The 19,821-nt window shown below is 45.7% G+C and overlaps 1 protein-coding gene across 1 annotated transcript in view; it reads left to right on the top strand.

Annotated features, from left to right (window-relative positions):
- The window catches only part of LOC119956270 (protein phosphatase 1 regulatory subunit 12C-like), a 77,093-nt gene that overhangs the window by 20,338 nt on the left and 36,934 nt on the right, over positions 1-19,821 (top strand). The window contains exons 4-9 of the mRNA XM_038783338.1: positions 5,021-5,180; positions 6,145-6,289; positions 8,271-8,345; positions 12,879-12,964; positions 15,322-15,491; positions 15,852-15,955. Coding sequence (XP_038639266.1) covers positions 5,021-5,180; positions 6,145-6,289; positions 8,271-8,345; positions 12,879-12,964; positions 15,322-15,491; positions 15,852-15,955 — 740 coding nt within the window. The remainder of the gene's footprint in view (positions 1-5,020; positions 5,181-6,144; positions 6,290-8,270; positions 8,346-12,878; positions 12,965-15,321; positions 15,492-15,851; positions 15,956-19,821) is intronic.

A 19,821-nucleotide genomic window follows, 5' to 3' on the forward strand; every position in this document is an offset into this window, starting at 1 on the left:
GTTTAACCAAAATCTCTCTCCCTTCTCGGGTAGGAAGTAAAAAGTTCTGTGGTGCAATTTGGTGGAGTAGGAAAGCTCCCCAATATTTATCCCCCAATGAACATCACTACAATGGATTAATATAAAAACAAAGTACTGATCACGATCTCAGACCATGCTCCGCTCTGGTTGACCTGCAGGTTAGTCAAGACAATAACCAGCGCCCGCACTGGAGGTTAGATGTGGGACTTTTGGCTGACGAAGGGGTGTGCGAGCGGCTGAGGAAATGTATTCAGAACTATCTGCAGGTCAACGACACTGGGGAAATTTCAGCCGTGGTGGTCTGGGAAGCACTGAAGGCGGCGGTCAGAGAGGAGCTGATCTCGATACGGGCTCATAGGGAGAAGGTGGACGGGGCAGAGACGGACCGACTGGTAAAGGAGATACCCCAGATTGATAGGAGGTATGCGGAGATCCCAGAGGCAGGGCTTTTAAGGGAACGGCGGAGGCTACAGGCAGAGTTCAGCTTGTTAACCACAGGGAGGGCGGTGGAGCAGCTGAGAAAGGTGAGGGGTGTGATCTATGAGTATGGAGCGAAGGCCAGTAGAATGCCTGCACAGCAGCTTAGAAAGAGGGAGGCAGCCAGGGAGATAGGGAAAGTAAATGACGGAGATGGGAACCTGGTTGGAGATTCAGCAGGGGTGAATAAGGCGTTTAGGGATTTCTACAGTAGGCTGTATAGGTCGGAAATCCCTATGGGGCCGGAGGGGATGAGGCACTTCTTGGAGAGGCTGAATTTCCCAAAGGTGGACAGGGAGCTGGTAGAAGGGCTGGGGGCCCCGATCGGGTTGGAAGAGATAGTGGAGGGTCTGAAGGCCATGCAGTCGGGGAAAGCCCTGTGCCAGGACGGGTACTCAGCGGAGTTCTGTAAAATAAAGTTCTCTGGGGTATTGGGGCCGGTGTTGATGAGGATGCTCAATGAGGCAAGGGAAAGAGGGGTGCTGCCCCCGACGATGTCAACAGGCCACAATTTTGCTGATTCTGAAGCGGGACAAAAACCCGGCGCTATGTGGGTCCGACAGGCTGCTATCCCTGTTGAATGTGGACGCCAAATTGCTGGCCACAATTTTGTTCTCCAGGATTGAGGATTGTGTTCCGGACGTTATTGGGGAGGGCCAGACGGGGTTTGTTAAGGGTAGGCAGTTGGTGGCCAATGTAAGAAGGTTGTTAAATGTCATCATGATGCCTGCGGAAGGTAGGGAGGTGGAGGTAGTGATCACAATGGATGCACAAAAGGCTTTTCATCAGGTAGAATGGGATTATCTGTGGGAGGTACTGGGACGGTTCGGATTTGGGTGGGGCTTTATTGACTGGGTCAGGTTGCTGTATCAGGCTCCTGTGGCAAGCGTACGGACGAATAGGACAACCTTGCACTATTTTAGACTGCACCAGGGGACGAGACGGGTATGCCCCCTCTCCTCACTGTTGTTCGCGCTAGCTATAGAGACTTTGGCTATTGCTCTGAGAGCCTCAAGGGGCTGGTCGGGAGCGGCCGGGAGGAGGGGGGGGGGGGGGGGGGGGGGGCACAGAATCTCGCTCTATGCAGACAACCTGTTTCTGTATGTATTGGACCCAATGGAGGGGATGGAAGAAATCATGAGGATTCTCTGGGAATTTGGCCAGTTTTCAGGGTATAAACTAAATATGGGGAAAAGTGAGATGTTTGCGGTCCAGGCGAGGGGACAGCAGAGGCGATTGGGGGAGCTGCCATTTAGATTAGTAGGGGAAGCTTTAGGTACTTCGGCATCCAAGTGACGCGGGAGTGGGACCGGCTGCATAAATTAAATCTGGCCTGACCAGTAGACCAAATGAAGGACGATTTTTGGAGATGGGACGCGCTTCCATTGTCACTGGCTGGGAGGGTGCAGACGGTGAAGATGACGGTTCTCCCGAGATACCTGTTCGTGTTTCAATGTCTCCCCATCTTTATTCCGTGGTCCTTTTTTAAACGGGTCAACAAAATGATCACTGGCTTCGTTTGGGCGGGCAAGACCCCACGAGTAAGGAAGCGGAGTGGGGGAGTGGGCGGGCTATGTTGCTCGTTGTGGTTTTATTTAATTGCTCTGTTTAAATAACCTTTGCTCTAGAGTCGCCTGGTATCTTTGTGATACCACCACGAGGTTTAAAGCCAAGTGCTGATCAATAACTCAATTACACCAGTTAGTAAGTTTCAAATCAAAACACATTTATTATACACACAGTCAATCACTACTCGTGCATAAAATTCTACTTACTGGACTATCACTAACACTAAAGGCCTATACTTAGCTTTTGGAAGGGCACACCAGGTCAGAGGAACAATGGCCGTTGTTCGGTTCTGAGGCTGCAGATTTCAAGCTGGTATGGAATAGTAGCTAGGAGCGCCTATCTCGTAGTGTGTGTTGACTGGAGACTTGGTTGGTGCAGCTGCTAGGCAGGTCTCTCCTTACTGAGAGTCACGGTCAAGAGTTCTTTCGAGCTGTTAAGAGAACCTGCCAAGAAGGACGAGCTGAACTTGGGGACTCTATTTTATAGTCCCCAGGGGTTTCGCGCCCTTTTGGGCGGACCCCGGACCTGGTCCCAATTAATTGGACCAAGTCCCAATCGTTTCAATCGATTTCTCCAATACTGGAGCTGTTCCCTGATCGCTGGGCGGTTCCTATGTGTCCGTTGGCCTTCCTTTGTCCTGGCTCCCGCTGGCGCTGGGGAGTCTGGTTTGGTCCCGATTGCTTCGATGTTTCTAATTGTTTCTGGGGATTGCTCATTAATATGTAGATGGCTATTGGTTTTGGTTCTGTCCAGGTTCTGCAAGTCTTAATACACAGGAAATCTTCACCTGCTTGTTTTCTTGTGCCTGGCCAGTTTTCCCTGTATTCTTTGCGGGCATCCATTTTGGAATCGGGAAGTGGCCACCCCAGGTGGCTACAGCTAGCGCTGCCAAATTTTAGTAACTATTACTGGCCGGCGAAGTAGCCATGATCAGGAAGTGGGTGGTGGGGAAGGGGTTGGCATGGGAGCGTATGGAGGCGGCTTCATGCAAGGGCACCAGTCTGGGGGTGTTGGTAACTGCATCTCTGCCATTCCTGCCAGCGCGGTACTCCAGCCCCGTGGTGGTGGCGGCCCTGAGAGTCTGGGGGCAATGAGGAGACAGATTAGGTCTGACTATCGGACATGGCTAGCTTTCTCTGTTTGGAGAAAATCAAGTTCTCCCTGAGAGGGTCACTGTTAGGGTTCGCCCGAAGTTGGCAACCGTTCGGCGACTTCTTTGTGGAAAATTAATTGTCAGCAGAAGTGGAGGGGTCGGTTAGTTTAACTTGGAGTAGGGGGTTAATAAAGGTGGGACCTGTAAGGGAGGGAGATGGCTTTTGCACTATGTTTATAGTTTCATGTACATTGTTTATTTGTTATAATACCAAAAATACCTCCATCAAATGTTTATTTTTAAAAAAAAATACTGCAGATGCTGGAAATCTGAAATAGAATCATGGTGCTGGTGAAACAACACAGGAGCCGGCCCTTTGACCCTCTAAACCTGTACCCGTCATGATACCACCCTTTGCCAAGACCCTCAGCACTTCCTTGTGCAGTATCCCTCTATACCCATCCTATCCATGTGTTTGTCGAGATGCCTTTTGAACGCCATTGATGTATCTGCTTCCGCAACCTCCCCTGGCAACGCGTTCCAGGCACTCGCCTCCCTCTGCGTAAAAACACCTGCCTTGCACATCTCCTCTAAACTTTGCTGCATGGACTTTAAACCTGTGCACCCTGGTGACTGATCCCTCCACCTTGGGAAAGAGTGCCTGCCCATCCACTCTATCCATGCCCCTCATAATCTTGTGGACCTCGATCAGGTCGCCCTCAACCTCCGTTGTTCTTATGAAAACAGTCAGTCTATTCAGCCCCTCCACATAGCTAACGCCCTCCAGACCAGGCAACATCCTGGTAAGCCGCCTCTGCACGCTCTCCAAGGCCTCCACATCCTTCTGGTAGTGTGACGACTAGAGGTGTGCGGCCTTCCAAGTTTCTGTACAACTGTAGCATGACTTGCCAGTTCTTATACTCGATGCCCTGTCCAATGAAGGCAAATATTTGTATGCTTTCTTGATTACCTTGTCCAATTGTGTTATCACCTTCAAAGATCTGAGAACCGGCACACCCTGAAATTGAGGTAACGTTCCGAATCCAATATGACTCTACACCAAAACAGATTATTAGGCCGTTATTGCCTTGTTGTTTGTGGGACTTGCTGTGTACAAATTGGTTGCTTCATTTCCTACAACAGGTGACTCCGTTTGGTAATTCAGTATGTTCTAAAATGGACAATTTGCATGGCTGTGGGAAAAGAGCAGGCAAACTACTGGATAGCTTCCTTCTATACAACATATGACTTCTAAAGTAATTCATTGCATTTTACGTACTTTAGGTTGCTGTGAAAGGCACTGTACAAGTCTTTCTTTCCTATTGAGCTAGCAACGTTTCTTGGCTCATTTTAAGCGTGCACAAGATCAGAGATGCCATCTGTAGTAAGTCCTCACTAACGTCACCGTCCTTCGTAACTTGCAAAACATTGAAATGATGGAATTCGGGTCAGTGCTTGGGTCTGGGGTCTGAGGTATGTTTATCCGGGGTTGCCCCGATGAATTTTCATGGTCGTCTTGTTTTACGTTGGAATAGGAAAGTGGGACATTTGAGAGGTGTTGTTACAGCGACTAATTGCTTCTTCTGTTATCGGTGCATGTTCATAGACAGTGACCATCATGTTCACTGACTTATATTGTCTCCCAGCTCAGCAGCGTCTCAATTTTAAACAGTTGGGACTATGTTGTAACTTATAAAATAGGGTGCTTTCATAAGGTTTGCTGGTTGAATGTGCTTTCTGTAGTCCTTGTATCACGGTGTGAGTTTTGAGGTGCCACCGTGTTGTTGTGCAACATTTAAACCTCTTTTGTGTTCCTGCTGTGTTCGCAATGTTAGAAAGCTCCTGCTCTTGTTTTGGTAGGGATTGATGTGGAGTCGACAAGACGCGAGGAAGAGGAATTGATGCTGCAGCATGCCAGACAGTGGCTAAACAGTGGAAAGATAGAAGAGTCAACTCACCCGAAATCTGGTGCCAACGCTCTCCATGTTGCCGCAGCCAAGGGCTACATAGAGGTGATGAGGCAAGTATAAATGTCCCTTTAATCCAGGGTCTGGAATGTGCTCCTCACCAGGGCTGCAGAAGTTTGAATTTGGGGCTCTGAATAATGAACTGATTTGAGACACAGTGGTAATAAAGGCATAAACTCTGAGCCCTCTTGGTAAGGAAGAGGGTTGGCGGGAGGAATTGACTCTGATGTCTTGTGGCACATGCGTATTGTTTTACAAGAAGTCGCCCCGATCAAAATCAAGGGATTGGATTCTAAAGTGTGTGAAACAAGAACTGAGATCAGATCCAGTATGCATTCCATGCCAAATGTTGTCCAAATTCAACCCAGTGTGATCTCGCACTTTGAGACTCCTCAGTAATCCACTTGAGTCCTTTTAGAAAATACGTTATATTTTAGGATGTTGGAAAAGAACAGTTGGTTGTGTTGCCACACTCCTGACTCGAGATGAGCTGTGCTTAAATGCGCATCGAGATCCGTTGTCGCCCAACTTCAGCAATTGAGCAGCAAAAGTCTGGTTGTGAGGCTGTATCTTGTGTTCCAAAGATAGCCTTGTGAGGGTAGACTGAATAGTTGATTGCTGGGAAGTATGTTTCCCGGGGTGTTGTAACCTTTTTGATGCATGTTTGTAATATACATTTGTACGGAATAACTGCAGCTTAATATAAAAGGCTCTCTGGAGGACCTAGGGAGTGGGGTTTTGTCCCTTTCTGAGCAGGCGGAATTGTTCAAAATTTGTCAGATTAGATGGGGCGAAACTGTCTGAAAGAGCAGAAAATCGGGACTAAATTGGTAGCTCTTATCAGAAAAATGGCTCGAGCGCGAAGTAAGAAAAGGCTTCCTCTCATCACTTGTTTTCCCTGCTTCGAGTGTTGAGTCATATTCCTGGCATTCGTTTGCTGAGTAAGCCTTTCCCATCCCTGACTCATCCAAACTGTGGTGCTACCTTCCATTTTGACCAGTGTAATTTTAATTGCAGGCTACTCCTTCAGGCAGGGTTCAGTGTTCACGTGCAAGATAAAGATGGCTGGACTCCATTGCATGCTGCCGCCCACTGGGGGATGGAAGATTCCTGCAGGCTCCTTGTGGAGCATTTCTGTGACATGGAAGCACTAAATAATTCGGTGAGCTTATTTTTTTTAATTTCAAAATTGAGTTACCTTCGAGTCCAATTTATCACTTTTGATGGCATATCGGTCAAACTAATTAAAATCTTCGAATGTCGAGGTTTGTGTGGGGAATTGTCTACCTCTACTACTGCTCTGCGATTCTAAGTTCAATTTAACTACCATCCATTCACCATTGTAAAACCCAGAAACACCTGATGGGGTGGTTTGTATGTCTTGTATTCGACCTGTTCAATCTGACACTACGTGGAAGGAAAATGAGCACTTGAAGCGCCACAGTACACAAGGCTAGAGGCCAAGTGCTGCAAAATGGGATTAGAATAGGTAGGTGCTTTTTAAAAATTATTTTTTTCCAATTAAGGGGCAATTTAGCGTGGCCAATCCACCTAACCTGCACATCTTTGGGTTGTGGGGGTGAAACCCATGCACACACTGGGAGAATGTGCAAACTCCACACAAGACTGACCCGGGGCCGGGGTCTTTGGCATTGTAGGCAGCAGTGTTAACCACTGCGCCACCGTGCCGCCCTGACTAGATATGTGCTTGATGGCCGCATAGACCTGATGGGCGGAAGGGCATCTTTATGTGCTGTAAAACACAGATGCAAGAGCTATGTAATCCTTGCCATCAGATTTGTCTTTCTGAACTTCACCCAGTGTACATTTCACATTTGGGTGATGAAGATGAAAACCTGTTCCCTTGTTTTTCTTTGTTTTTTAAATTAAGGTATCCAATAATTTTTTTTCCCCAATTAAGGGGCAATTTAGCATGGCCAATCCACCTACCCTGCACATCTTTGGGTTGTGGGGGTGAGACCCACGCAGACACGGGAGAACGTGCAAACACCACATGGACAATGACCCAGGGCCGGGATCGAACATAGAACATTACAGCGCAGTACAGGCCCTTCGGCCCTCGATGTTGCGCCGTCCTGTGAAACCCTTCAAAAGTCCCTCCACACTATTCCCTTATCGTCCATATGCCTATCCAATGACCATTTGAATGCGTTTAGTGTTGGCGAGTCCTCTACTGTTGCAGGCAGGGCATTCCACGCCCGTACTATTCTCTGAGTAAAGAACCTACCTCTGACATCTGTCCTATATCTATCTCCCCTCAATTTAAAGCTATGTCCCCTCGTGCTGGACATCACCATCCGAGGAAAAAGGCTCTCGATGTCCACCCTATCTAATCCTCTGATCATCTTGTATGCCTCAATTAAGTCACCTCTTAACCTTCTCTCTAACGAACACAGCCTCAAGTCCTTCAGCCATTCCTCATATGATCTTCCCTCCATACTAGGTAACATTCTTGTAAATCTCCTCTGTACCCTTTCCAATGCTTCCACATCCTTCCTATAATGTGGCCACCAGAACTGCACACAATACTCCAAATGCGGCCGCACCAGAGTTTTGTACAACTGCAACATGATCTCATGGCTCCGAAACTCGATTCTTCTACCAATAAAAGCTAACACATGGAACCTCAGCGCCATGATGCAACACTGCGAACCACTACACCACCGTGTCGCCCATTTCCTTGTTTTTCTACAACAGGAAGGTGGAAGGCAGGACACCGTTTATACTGGTTGTCCCTCCTTGTCATGGAAAGTTCAATTGGTATTTGAGCATATATTTACTTTTGTGATCCCTCGGGCTACAATTGTGCAACTTAAGTGGCTCATGAAAAAGAGAAAAAGGTCTTGGACGTTCCCTCATTCCAAGACTAATGGGTGTAGAGTGGCCTGTGCAAGAGGGTTCAACAACCTGTGAAAATGCCTTTGAGAACCGGAGGGGGAAAATGAAGAATTTGTTCAAAGCCTGTGTGGCTAATCTCTCCACTTTGCACAATACTGCGTGAGAAAGAGCAGACATTCAGTTATCAGGGTGACTGATGATTGCACCAATGGCACTAAAATTTGTTAATGCCAATTAGTTTCAAATGCTAACTTTTTTTTCAATTTCCGCCCCCCCCCAATTAGGGCCAGACACCATTTGATGTTGCAGATGAGGACATTTTGGGATTACTTGAGGATCTGCAGAAGAAACAGGATGATGTGAGAGTTAAATATTTTACTAATATCTATAATTAAAACTTCTATATCTGTCACACTTGCTGTGAACGCACCATCCTCGGCACATTTGGATCATAGAATCCCGGCAGTGCAGAAGGATGCCATTTGGCCCACTGAGTGTACTGACCCTTCGAAGGAGCACCTACCTGGGCCCAATCTCTTTTTGTATCCTCGTAACCCCACCTAATCTTGGGTAAGGTGGCCAGTCCATCTAACCTGCACATCTTTTTGGACTGTGGAAGGAAACCGGAGCACCCGGAGGAAACCGATGCAGAAGCAGGGAGAGCGTGCAAACTCCACACACAGTCACCCAAGGTCAGAGTTGAACCAGGATCCCTGGCACTGAAAGGCAGCAGTGCCTGGCACTGTGCCACGTTACCCTGTGGGTCTCCAGGTTCCTGCAAATCACTGCTTATTGAGGTCTGTGTTTTTTTCCCATAGTAATTGACATTTCTAATGTTAAATATAAGGGGCAGAATTCTCCCAACGGGAGACTAAGTGCCGACGCCGGAGTGAAAACCGGAGTGTTTCACTTCGGCGTCGGAGGCCGCGCCTCGCCCCCTATTCTCCCACCCCCGGGGGGGCTAGAAGCGGCGTTGTGTAATTTACGCATGCCAGGCCTTGGCGCCGCATAAATTACGTGGCCAGTGCCGCATAAATGATGTCACCCGCGCATGCGCAGGTTGGCCGGGGCCGACCCGCGGATGCGCAGTTGGCGTCCTCCCCGTGGGCGCCCCGCAAGACATGGAGGATTGATCTTGCGGGGCGGCGGAGGAAAAGAGCGCGTCCTTTAGAGACGCCAGCCCGCCGACCGGTGGGGAGCGATCGCGGGCCAGATCCCTACTGAGCCCCCCCCCCCAAACAGGCCGCCCACGCAGCGTTCGCGCGCTGTTCACGCTGGCAGCGACCAGTGCACCCATCGTATTCGGCAGGCCGCTCGGCCCATCTGGGCCGGAGAATCGCCGCTAGCCCGCTACAAACGGTGAGCGGCGATTCTCCGAGCGGCCTATCGTAAAATGCGGCACACCCGCGATTCTCCCACCCGGCGTGGGGGGCGGAGAATAGCGCCCAAGGTTTTAAAACCACTTTTGTTTTAAATTAAGGAGCAATTTAGCATGGCCAATCCACCTACCCTGCATATCTTCGGACTGTGGGGGCGAAACCCACTCAAACACTGGGAGAATATGCATACTCCACAAGGACAGTGACCCAGAATCGGGTCGTGAGGCAGCAGTGCTAACCACTGCATCTTCGTGCTGCTTTCAATCCGGCTTTTGTTTTAAATCTGTTTCTAATTTGCACAGTAAATGTTAACACAATGCAAATTTATCAATTGACAGTCCTGGTGTAGCTGGCGCTGGTTTAGTAACACTGGGCTAAATCGCTGGCTTTTAAAAGCAGACCAAGGCAGGCAAGCAGCACGGTTCAATTCCTGTACCAGCCTCCCCGAACAGGCGCTGGAATGTGGTGACTAGGGGCTTTTCACAGTAACTTAATTGAAGCCTACTCGTGACAATAAGCGATTTTCATTTTTCATTCCCTTTCTGGGCAGTGCAGTGGTTAGCATACCGAAATATAATAATGTGATACCTGTCTTGGCTCTTGTATGTTGCTTCAGAAAATTTATTTGATTGAGAGTGAGAGGCAGACTGTCTTTCCTCCTCCTTCCCTTACACCCCCTGCAAAAACTGAATTGTGAGGGCAACTAATTACCTCATCTGTGTTCTAAGATTCCATTAGATAAATTCAAATTAATATCTATGTGGCAGTGACAAATTTGGAGATGATTTCTGTACTCATTCCACTTGGGTTTTTTCCTCCCACAGAAGTTGTGCTATGAAAATAAACAAGTTGCTTTCTTAGAATCTAACATAGGAAGGAGGGGAAGCGAGAAATAGATTGTGGATGATGCCTCTGATCTTTCAAGGTCTGTCTTGAAGTGAATAGGTGGGGTGGGGGTTCTGCGCGAGGTTAGTTGAAAGAATAAAAGGTAGAAGGTGCAATGAACAGGCTGTAAGTGGAGCGTGATTAATTGGAGCAGGGGATGGGAAAGAAGTTTCCGAAAGCCACGCTTTCCCTCGCAACCTCTTGTTGCAAATCTTTTCCCGTGTACAGCATCCACCACCTCCCATGTGCACGAAAATTCAAAGGCAAAGAAGTAAAAAGAGTTGAGGGAAGAGAACACAGAAGGAACGGAATAGAAACAGAGACAGAAGTAATGGACAGGAGCGGCAGAGAAGCAAGATATTCTCAGTGTTAATGCATGCAAAGCAATCGAGTGATAAATTAAAATTCTTACACCTGCTTACGTTTCCTATTATTTACATTACAAATTCCCCTGATCTCATGGTAATGTAAACTTGCCATGATGTAATTGTATACCCCCTTGCTAGTGCGAGGGTTTCATTGCCACAACTCATTCGGATCTAATTACAGAATGATGAGTTTACATAGACGGTGTCTATTATAAATGTGGATACTGGAAATTATAATAAAGTGTACTACTTCTACATCAAACCATGCGACAGATAGAATTGAGTCCCATCTTTAACCCCACTACAGTTGAAGATTACACTTGGCCCAGATTTCCATGTCAAATTCCAGGAGAAATTGGCTAATTTTAAAACCAGCAACACCTCTGTAAGAAATATTAGTGCCATATTCGTCCTCGGGCACATTCATGAAATGAAAATCGCTTATTGTCACAAGTAGGCCCTAGTCGCCACATTCCAGCGCCTGTTCGGGGAGGCTGGTATGGGAATTGAACCGTGCTGCTGGCCTACCTTGGTCTGCTTTCAAAGCCAGCGATTTAGCCCTGTGCTAAACCAGCCCCTTCTACAATGAGTAGTTGAATTATACTGGCAATTCCAGAAGGTGGCGAGGAGCTGCTGCCTTGAACCGCTGCAGCCCGTGTGGTGCAAATACACCCACAGTGCTGTTAGGGAGTGAGTTCCAGGATTTTGCCCAGTGACAGTGAAGGCTAGTTAGTCGGGATGATGTGTAACTCTAAAGACTTAATTTCCTGCAAAGACTCACATTCAAAGTATCATCCTGCATCATTGACTTTGTCTCTATATGTGGTTGGGGAACCCACCTCTTCACTCACCTGATGAAGCAGCTGCGCTCTGAAAGCTAGTGATTCGAAACAAACCTGTTGGACTTTAACCTGGTGGTCTTAGACTTCTTACTTGTCCTTCTAGGTGGTAGACGTCACTGGGCTTGGAAGGTGCGGGGAAGGAAGCTTGCCAAATTTCTGAGTGCATCCTGTATATGGTATGCACCTCCGCCACTGCCCCAGTGAGAGGGGGAGTGAATGTTAACCAGAATGGATGAGGTATCCTTAATGGTGTTGAGCTTCTTGAGCGCTATTGAAACTGTAATCATCTAGGCACGTGGAGAGTATTCCTTCTCACACCTGACTCATGCCTTGTAGATGATGGATAGACTTTCAGGGGTCAGTATTTGGAGTGTTGTGTTCAGTTCTGGGCACCTTATTTAAGGAAGGATGTTAAAGCCCTGGAGAGAGTGCAGAGAAGATTGAATAGAATGACACCAGGAATGAGGAATTTTAGATACAAGGAAAGATTGGAGAAATTGGGCTTGTTCTCCTTGGAGCAGAGAAGATTAAGAGGCCACCTTATTGAGGTGTTCCAAGTTCTGAACAATTTTGACAGGGTAAAAGTAGGATATTCTGTGTCCACTAGGTTGGTCTGTTGGTGACTAGTGATCACAATTTCAAGATGGTCAGCAAGAGAGCTTGGAGTGAGATGAGAAGAAACTTTGTTGTTGGGGTTTGGAATGCGCTGCCTTGGAGAATCGTGGAGGTGGATTCCAGAGGAGGTTCCAAAAGAGAGCTGGTTGTATATTTGAAAGTGATGAATTTAGAGCGCTACGGAGATGGGGCTAGGGAATGGGACTAGCTAGTTTGCTCTTTTGGAAGCTGGTGCAGACACGATGGGCCGAATGGTCTCCTTCTCTGCTGTAAATAACAAACAAATAAAGTTTGTAAGTTACCCTCTAACCTGTCCTTCTCACTACAGTATTTCTATAGCTAGTTCAGTTCAAGATGTTGATGGTGGGAGGTACAGCAATGGTATTGCTGTTGACTTGATTGAATTAGGAGGTGGTGGGCCTCAGCACCTCTGGTTTGAGGAGGAGGACATCAGTTGGAGATTCTACTCCTAATTACTGTCCTATTACATTGGAAGTGAAAGGTGAGGTCAATGCCAAACTATGTTTCTCCATAAGTTGTCCCCCGATTTGGCTTTCCAGGATAAGTTGCAGATGCTGCCCAGAAATGAATATTCAGCTAGAATGATGGAGGGCGAAAGAAGGGGAGACTTAAAACTTAGTCACCGAATGAGGGCAGAAAACAGGGAACCTGTTATTCTCCAGAGTTTGTGTGTCTCACTTATAATGAGCACACCCAAAACTCCAAATGCAGCAATTAAAACCACAGTATTAAGAACTTGTAATACAATTGAATGTTTGGTCTGCATTTTTCTATTGACACAGCTGAGGACCGAAAAAGAAGAAAAGATGAAACGAGCCATTATTGAAACCTCTGTACAACAGCAGCAACAACCGGCCAAACCCAGGAAGTAAGGAATCTCTTCATTAATTGTAACCTTGTACTTGCCAACCCTGGGGCGATGGTGTTTGTTTGACACTCATTATTTTATTAACCTCAGTGCTGTTACTTTAATATGTGCGATTCACAGAAAAAATAACGTTTTTTTTTTTCCCCCTCCACCTTTCTGTCCCAGCATATCGCAGACTTAATACGTTACAAAAACATTAATGAAATTCAAAGTTTGGGCCAGGGGCAATTTTCATCCAAAACTAAGATCTTGGGACAATGAATTCCAATTTCCCACAGGCTGGAAGTGGGTGAGGGGGCGGTGATCTTTTCCATGCTGACTCGTCTGTAAATTATGCTAATTTACCAGTCCTTATTTTGTTCATTGTGACTAGCCAGATGACTACAGCAACTTCCGACGCAGTTGCAATGATTGGAGGTGGGGTGGTGTTCTTGCAGGTCAACCATAAATGTATTGCTTAACTTCTCTGTGACTCAGATGGCAAAGGCAGGATGCAACCGATGTGTAAAAGATCGGATAATTATTCCTCATCTGTGCCAAGTTAGTTGATCTCTGCGAGGGTGGGTTGGGGTTGGTGACAGTCGGAGTCCTACAGTGCATATCTGAAACAGTCTTTTGAAGAAAGGTTGAACAGGGTGATATTCCTACACCTATTAGGGTTGAGAGGTGATTTTATTGAAACAAAGAAGATCCTGAGGGAACTGACAGGCTGGAAGCCAAGAGGATGTTTTCATTTATGAGCAAGATGAGACCATGGGGACACAGTTTAAAAGATGCTGGAAGGTGTGTAGGTGAATATTACTTGAGGGCCTGATAATTGTTTACTGTCATGCCTGCCATGATCAGCTCTTTTTTTTTAAAGATGGCAGCACAGTGGGTTAACCCTGCTGCCTCACAGTGCAAGGGTCCCAGGTTTGATTCCCGCTTGGGTCACTGTCTGTGCGGAGTCTGCACATTCTCCCCGTGTCTGCGTGGGTTTCCTCCGGGCGCTCCGGTTTCTTCCCACAAGTCCCGAAAGACGTGCTTATTAGGTGGATTGGACATTCTCAATTCTCCCTCACTGTACCCGAACAGGCGCCGGCATGTGTCGACTAGGGGCTTTTCACAGTAACTTCATTGCAGTGTTAATGTAAGCCTACTTGTGACAATAATAAAGATTATTATTATTATTATTATTGCTTTGGCGAGATACTGCTGGTCTGAGCCTGGATTACCACAGAAACAAAATCTGGTGCTTCCAGGACGGGATTGTAGAAAGCTGCAGGCACGAAACCCGTACAAAGGGGGCATGTTGGATTTGGTTCAATTAGATTTTTACAAATGTGGAGAATTTGGATCCAGGAAGGTTGGATGCTGAGAGGGTCACATTTAAATTTAAAGGGCTGAGTCAAAGTTAAACAGGAAATCAAAGCAGGATTTTTCATTTTAGCAAGTTGATATAATTGTGCAACAGATTACAGTTTCCACCTCTTAATTCATCCATGTTTTAAGGTGGGCAGTCCCGTTTTATATTGGCCATAAATTTGCATTATCGACATGGGCTTGATGGGCCAAATGGCCTCCTCCCATGTTGCAATGTCTCTAACTCATTAACTGGCAACTTTGCAAATGTCGTTTATAGTCCTAAGTACTCAGTGTTATTTTAGGCAGAAACGTCTGTGATTACTCACCAGTTTGCACATGGTTTAGGTGCACTGAATGCAAGAACAACCGAAAGTAAACAGCACCTTGTTAATGTTCAATTGCCTTCTGTGCACTTAACCCTTACTAATCCTTTTAAGTGGTGCAGAGTTACAATTCATACTAAATGCCAATACAATTTAAATAAAGCTAGTCGCAGCATGCTGTCTTGTTTAGTTCTCTCAATGATGGTCTACAGCATTCGTGCTAATTGCTGCAATAGGCCTTCTTGCAACCATCACGTACAACAGTGAGGATTGCAATCGTCTGCATGCACTGTAAGAATTGGGGATTGAAGCATCAAACTTGCAGAACTGGAAACCCCCGACGGGGTTTTAAAAAGCACTGAAAGAATTGCTAGTGAAAATGGGCTACCGGAATCGCGCTAAGAAAAACTGATGGGAGTTTTGGAAGTGACGGTATAGTTTTATTTCTCAGAATATTACAGCTGATATGTAAATGCCCAGCACACATCCAGTAATGCATAATACTAACTTATTGAACCAATTATGTTACCGTCAAGTTAGCAGAAAAGCAGCAATGAGAAAGAATAATGTATACACTTTATACTTTAAATGTGTCATTTCTTTGGCAGGATAAGGCTCCAAACTTGTGGATTAGCCGCAAGAAAGTTTTGATCCTTATCTTATTCCATTCTTATTCCACTGTTGTACTAGGAGCTCTGTGTGCAGGATGAGCAGCAAGGAGAAGATTTCGGTGCAAGATCTGTCAAAGGAGCGCAAGACCTTAGAGTCATTGCCCTTGGATGAGAGCAAGAAAGAGGAATCCAGCAGCTCGAGCTCGGAAACTGAGGAAGGCTCGGAGTCCGACTCGGAATGTGAAACTGGTAGCTCGATTTTTTTTTTTCATAAATTGCAAAAAAATCCTATTTCCTGGCCACTTATTTTTTTTTTTGAATGAAGATTAGAAAGATTTGATACATCTTCAAAAAAAAATCAAATTGGTGAAACGTATGTGGATGTAATCAACCTGTTTTAATGGATGTAATCGACCCGTTTTATATAATTGGAGACACGTATCCATCAGTCTCAATTAAATAAGGATGCAAAACGGAATGGGGTTTATCGAATCATCACCATTCAGTACACGAAGCAAATCTAAAACTTGGCTAATAGTTTTTTGGCTCTGGAAATGTTCTGCCACATTGATTTGTCTGCTAATCAGGATTTTGTTTCATTCTGTGCAGAGAAGAATAAGAAACCCACCCTCAATAATGACACCAATAACTTAAATGGCACTGAAGTTATTCCTCTCGCACCTCCTGTCACACTCGCACCGTCAAACCTAACGGTAAGAGCATTGAAAGTTAATGGCTTCAGCAACATGATGATTATGATTTCTATATTGTGTCCAGAGACCTCCGTTCCAAAACAGGGCAACGTTGGGATTATTTTTTGGGATTGTTGTTGATGGGCTTAGTTTAATGGAGGTTGAAAGATGAGAGGTGACCATTGGACTCGAAAGACATTTGAACCAATGAAAGCATGGGTGAGGGTTTGGTAGCAGGTGAACTGATGGGGAGGGTGGGGTTATGAAGGTGGAAGTAGGTAGTGTTTGTGATGGAGAGGATATGCTGCATGAAGCTGAGCTTGGAGTCAAATTGGATGTCCACGGTTGTAAACAAACTAGTTCAGCCGGAAGTAACGAGGACTTAGAATCGCTGCTGAGCGAACAGAGTTTCTGGCAGGAGTAGCTTTGGTTGTTCCACGGGTTTAACAGCACAACGTGGTGAGGCAGATCTGGATGGTGCCAGTGTACATGGTGAAACCTGGTGAAACAAAGGAGTTGGGGTTATCTTTGTTACGATCCATTTTGGTGTAATAACTGGACGGGAAGATCCCAGAATGGAACCTTGGCTCAAAAGACCATAACTTTACTTTTTTTTATATAAAATAAAACATGGAGGAACAAAGTTACAGGAGAGCTAATTAGTTTTAACAGCAAAAAAATGTTTTATTGCACATTAAAAAAATTGAATTATGATACAATATTCCTTTAATCCCCACCTTGCCTGAAAATTACACACAGGTTTTAGGATTAACACAATTACAAAGTACATCTTAAGAAGCTACAATGGTCTAATGAACACAAAGTCCCCTTTAAGCATACCAGATGACTGTGGGCAAATACACTCTCCACTCTGAACACCAAGTGAATGTTTGTGGATGACTCCTCCCAAGCCCCCCAGATGATTGTCACAAGTGTTTCCAAACTCCGCTCCCAAAAACACGCTTTAAAAACTTCCCTCGTAATTATGCATTCCCTTAGCGGTTTGCATTCAGAAATCCAGCTGAGGTTTTCCAAATGACACTTTTAAACAGAGCTTCCGCTCCACTTTTAACAGTAAATCCAGTCCAGGATGTTACACCAATCCCTTTAGGATTTCTTTGTCTTGACTGTCTGTGCAAACTGCAATTGCTTTAACACTCTATTCCCGGACTCTGTTAAAACAGGATCCGAAGTTTGATTTACCTTTGAAAGCTGCTGTCCCATTTTAAATCTCGTTTCTGCAATTGTCTTTTTAAGTCGGAACACTTTTTTTTTTAGTTTATTTTTCCTTGCTTTCTTTTGAACAATACCTTGATCTCTGTTCACTTCTCCAGGAGTCTCAGGAAATTGGGACAGAAAGAATGTTTATCTGGACAGTCACTTGTAGTTTAGGAAGCCTGCCTCTTTGCAGCTCCCGTCTGTCTTCTCGCAGAGTTGAGAGATGTGAGGTCCTGTCTCCAACTGCCAGCAAATTGAGCTAAAACTAAAACCTAAATGCTTTTTCATTCTTACAATGGCCTCCGGTTGCTGAGCAACCCCAGCTAATTCTCTTTGTGCTTCACGATGTAATCCTCTCGAAGCACAATAGAATCAATTGGAATTGAAACCAACCCCCGTGCATTCAAGCACCTTTGTCCAGCATGAATCTAACTATGGGTTTCACCCTCCCAGGCACACACACATTAAATTAATCCCACTTCAAAACTATACCTTATTTCTAATGTTTGCAAATGCAAATAGAAATCCCGTAAAACTGCCTTTGTTTTCCTATCGCAAGGATGATCCTGGAGTGGTGAGTACTTTCGGCAGCACAGGCAGTGCCCGACAGGACTTTGTGTTTGAGCCTGGTATGGCAGTGAATGGCTAAACCGTGCGTGTCTGCGCCGTGCAAACTTAAAGGGTGAGGTACAAGGGGGAGACCAAGGTGGTGGAGAGTGAGAGTTTTACTGGAAACAGATGAGAGATGCAAGGGTGATGGAGCATCAAAATCCCGCATGTGACTGCTCTTCTGTGGAATAAGTAGAGTCCAATGAGAAAGTAGATTTAAACACTTGAGCCAGAAAGTGAAATACAATAACAACTGACTCACGGATACATTGTTTGGTTTGGAATGTTTTGCTGTTGCAAAGTACCATGTGTTTTAAAAGACCACAGAAAGCTATACAGTTGGTATATATATTCTCGACGGTTGCGTTTGGTAGTTTAAACTGTTTTCGTGCGTCTCTGCCCATTTTGTGTCTCCTATGAAGAGGGGAGGATGCAATTAATAAAAGCACCTCGAACACAAAAATACTGACGACTTCTGTACAGGCAGGAAAGTGAATTTGAAGAAGGCGGATGCGAGGAGCAGGAAATATTGCAGGAAGTATCAGTGTTTATTTGGCAGGTCAGAGCTCCAAATAAAGCCCCATTAGTGTCACAATTGTGCGAGCTTGATAAAGGATGAGACGTTAGTAGATATCAGTAAGATAATGCACGCACTTTTTAATGTTGTTGCAGCTCAGGTAGAGGGTGCAGAATGTCTGGAATGCAGCATGTGACTGACCCAAATGTGAAACACTTTGCAGACACGAGCCGTTTCGGTTATTTATAGGGCCTGTAATTTGCATTTTGCAACTGCAAACAACCCGTTTGATCAGAGCATGGTTGCATTCACAGCACATGGCTCAATTTTCAATTGTGACCTTGTTTTGCACTGTGTTTGCTGATTTAAAAATGGTGGGCTTTCCATTCAACTTGCTTAACTTTGGAGAATTGATTGGGCTAGTGTGCAGTATTTCGCTGCAGCTATGTGAACACAGTTTATTGCTTCATTTTGATTTTTACCCAACTTCCGTGTCTTGGTTTTGAAAGTATAGGGGTCTCTAAGCCAGTGTTCAACATCCACTCGGTAGCTTCGGGAATAACGCGTGGATTTTTAAATAATCTTTATTGTCACAAGTAGGCTGACATTAACACTGCAGTGAAGTTACTGTGAAAAGCCCCTAGTCGCCACACTCCGGCGCCTGTTCGGGTACACCTGAGGGAGAAATCAGAATGCCTGATTCACCTAACAAGCACGTCTTTCGGAACTTGTGGGAGGAGACCGGAGCACCCGGAGGAAACCCACGCAGACACGGGGAGAACTTGCAGGCTCCGCAAGGGGGAATCGAACCTGGGACCATGGCTCTGTGAAGCCATAGTGCTAACCAATGTACTGCCGTGCTGCTAATCTGGCTTTCTCAGAAAAATAGGTATTTTCCCTCCATTGTAAATGAAGCAGCTGGTCTGGAAAAACCACCACTTCCAACACAGTGTATCGGGATTAGCAATAACTGCAGCCTTGATTACATTCTGAGAGAAAGAAATGTGAGAAAACATGCACTGGTACTTTTCTAAATTTGTAGCCAGCATGCCACCTGTATAGGGTTACATGCAGTTTATGGATATATTGCCCCTACTGATGTATGGAAAGGCTGTTTGTCTGTTGTGTACAATTAATACTGTGATCATAGATCATAGAATTTACAGTGCGGAAGGAGGCCATTCGGCCCATCGAGTCTGCACCGGCTCTTCTTTTTTTTTGAAAGAGCACCCTACCCAAGCCTCCACCCTATCCCAGTAACCCCACCCAACACTAAGGGCAATTTTGGACACTAAGGGCAATTTATCATGGCCAATCCACCTAACCTGCACATCTTTGGACTGTGGGAGGAAACCGGAGCACCTGGAGGAAACCCACGCACACACGGGGAGGATGTGCAGACTCCGCACAGACAGTGACCCAAGCCGGAATCGAACCTGGGACCCTGGAGCTGTTAAGCGATTGTGCTATCCACAATGCTACCGTGTTAAATAAGGTATTGTCCCTAAAAGCTTAACATTGAAACAAGTGTTGCCAGTATTAC

The sequence above is a fragment of the Scyliorhinus canicula genome, chromosome 23 (assembly GCF_902713615.1).
Source record: "Scyliorhinus canicula chromosome 23, sScyCan1.1, whole genome shotgun sequence".
Taxonomy (NCBI): Eukaryota; Metazoa; Chordata; class Chondrichthyes; order Carcharhiniformes; family Scyliorhinidae; genus Scyliorhinus; species Scyliorhinus canicula.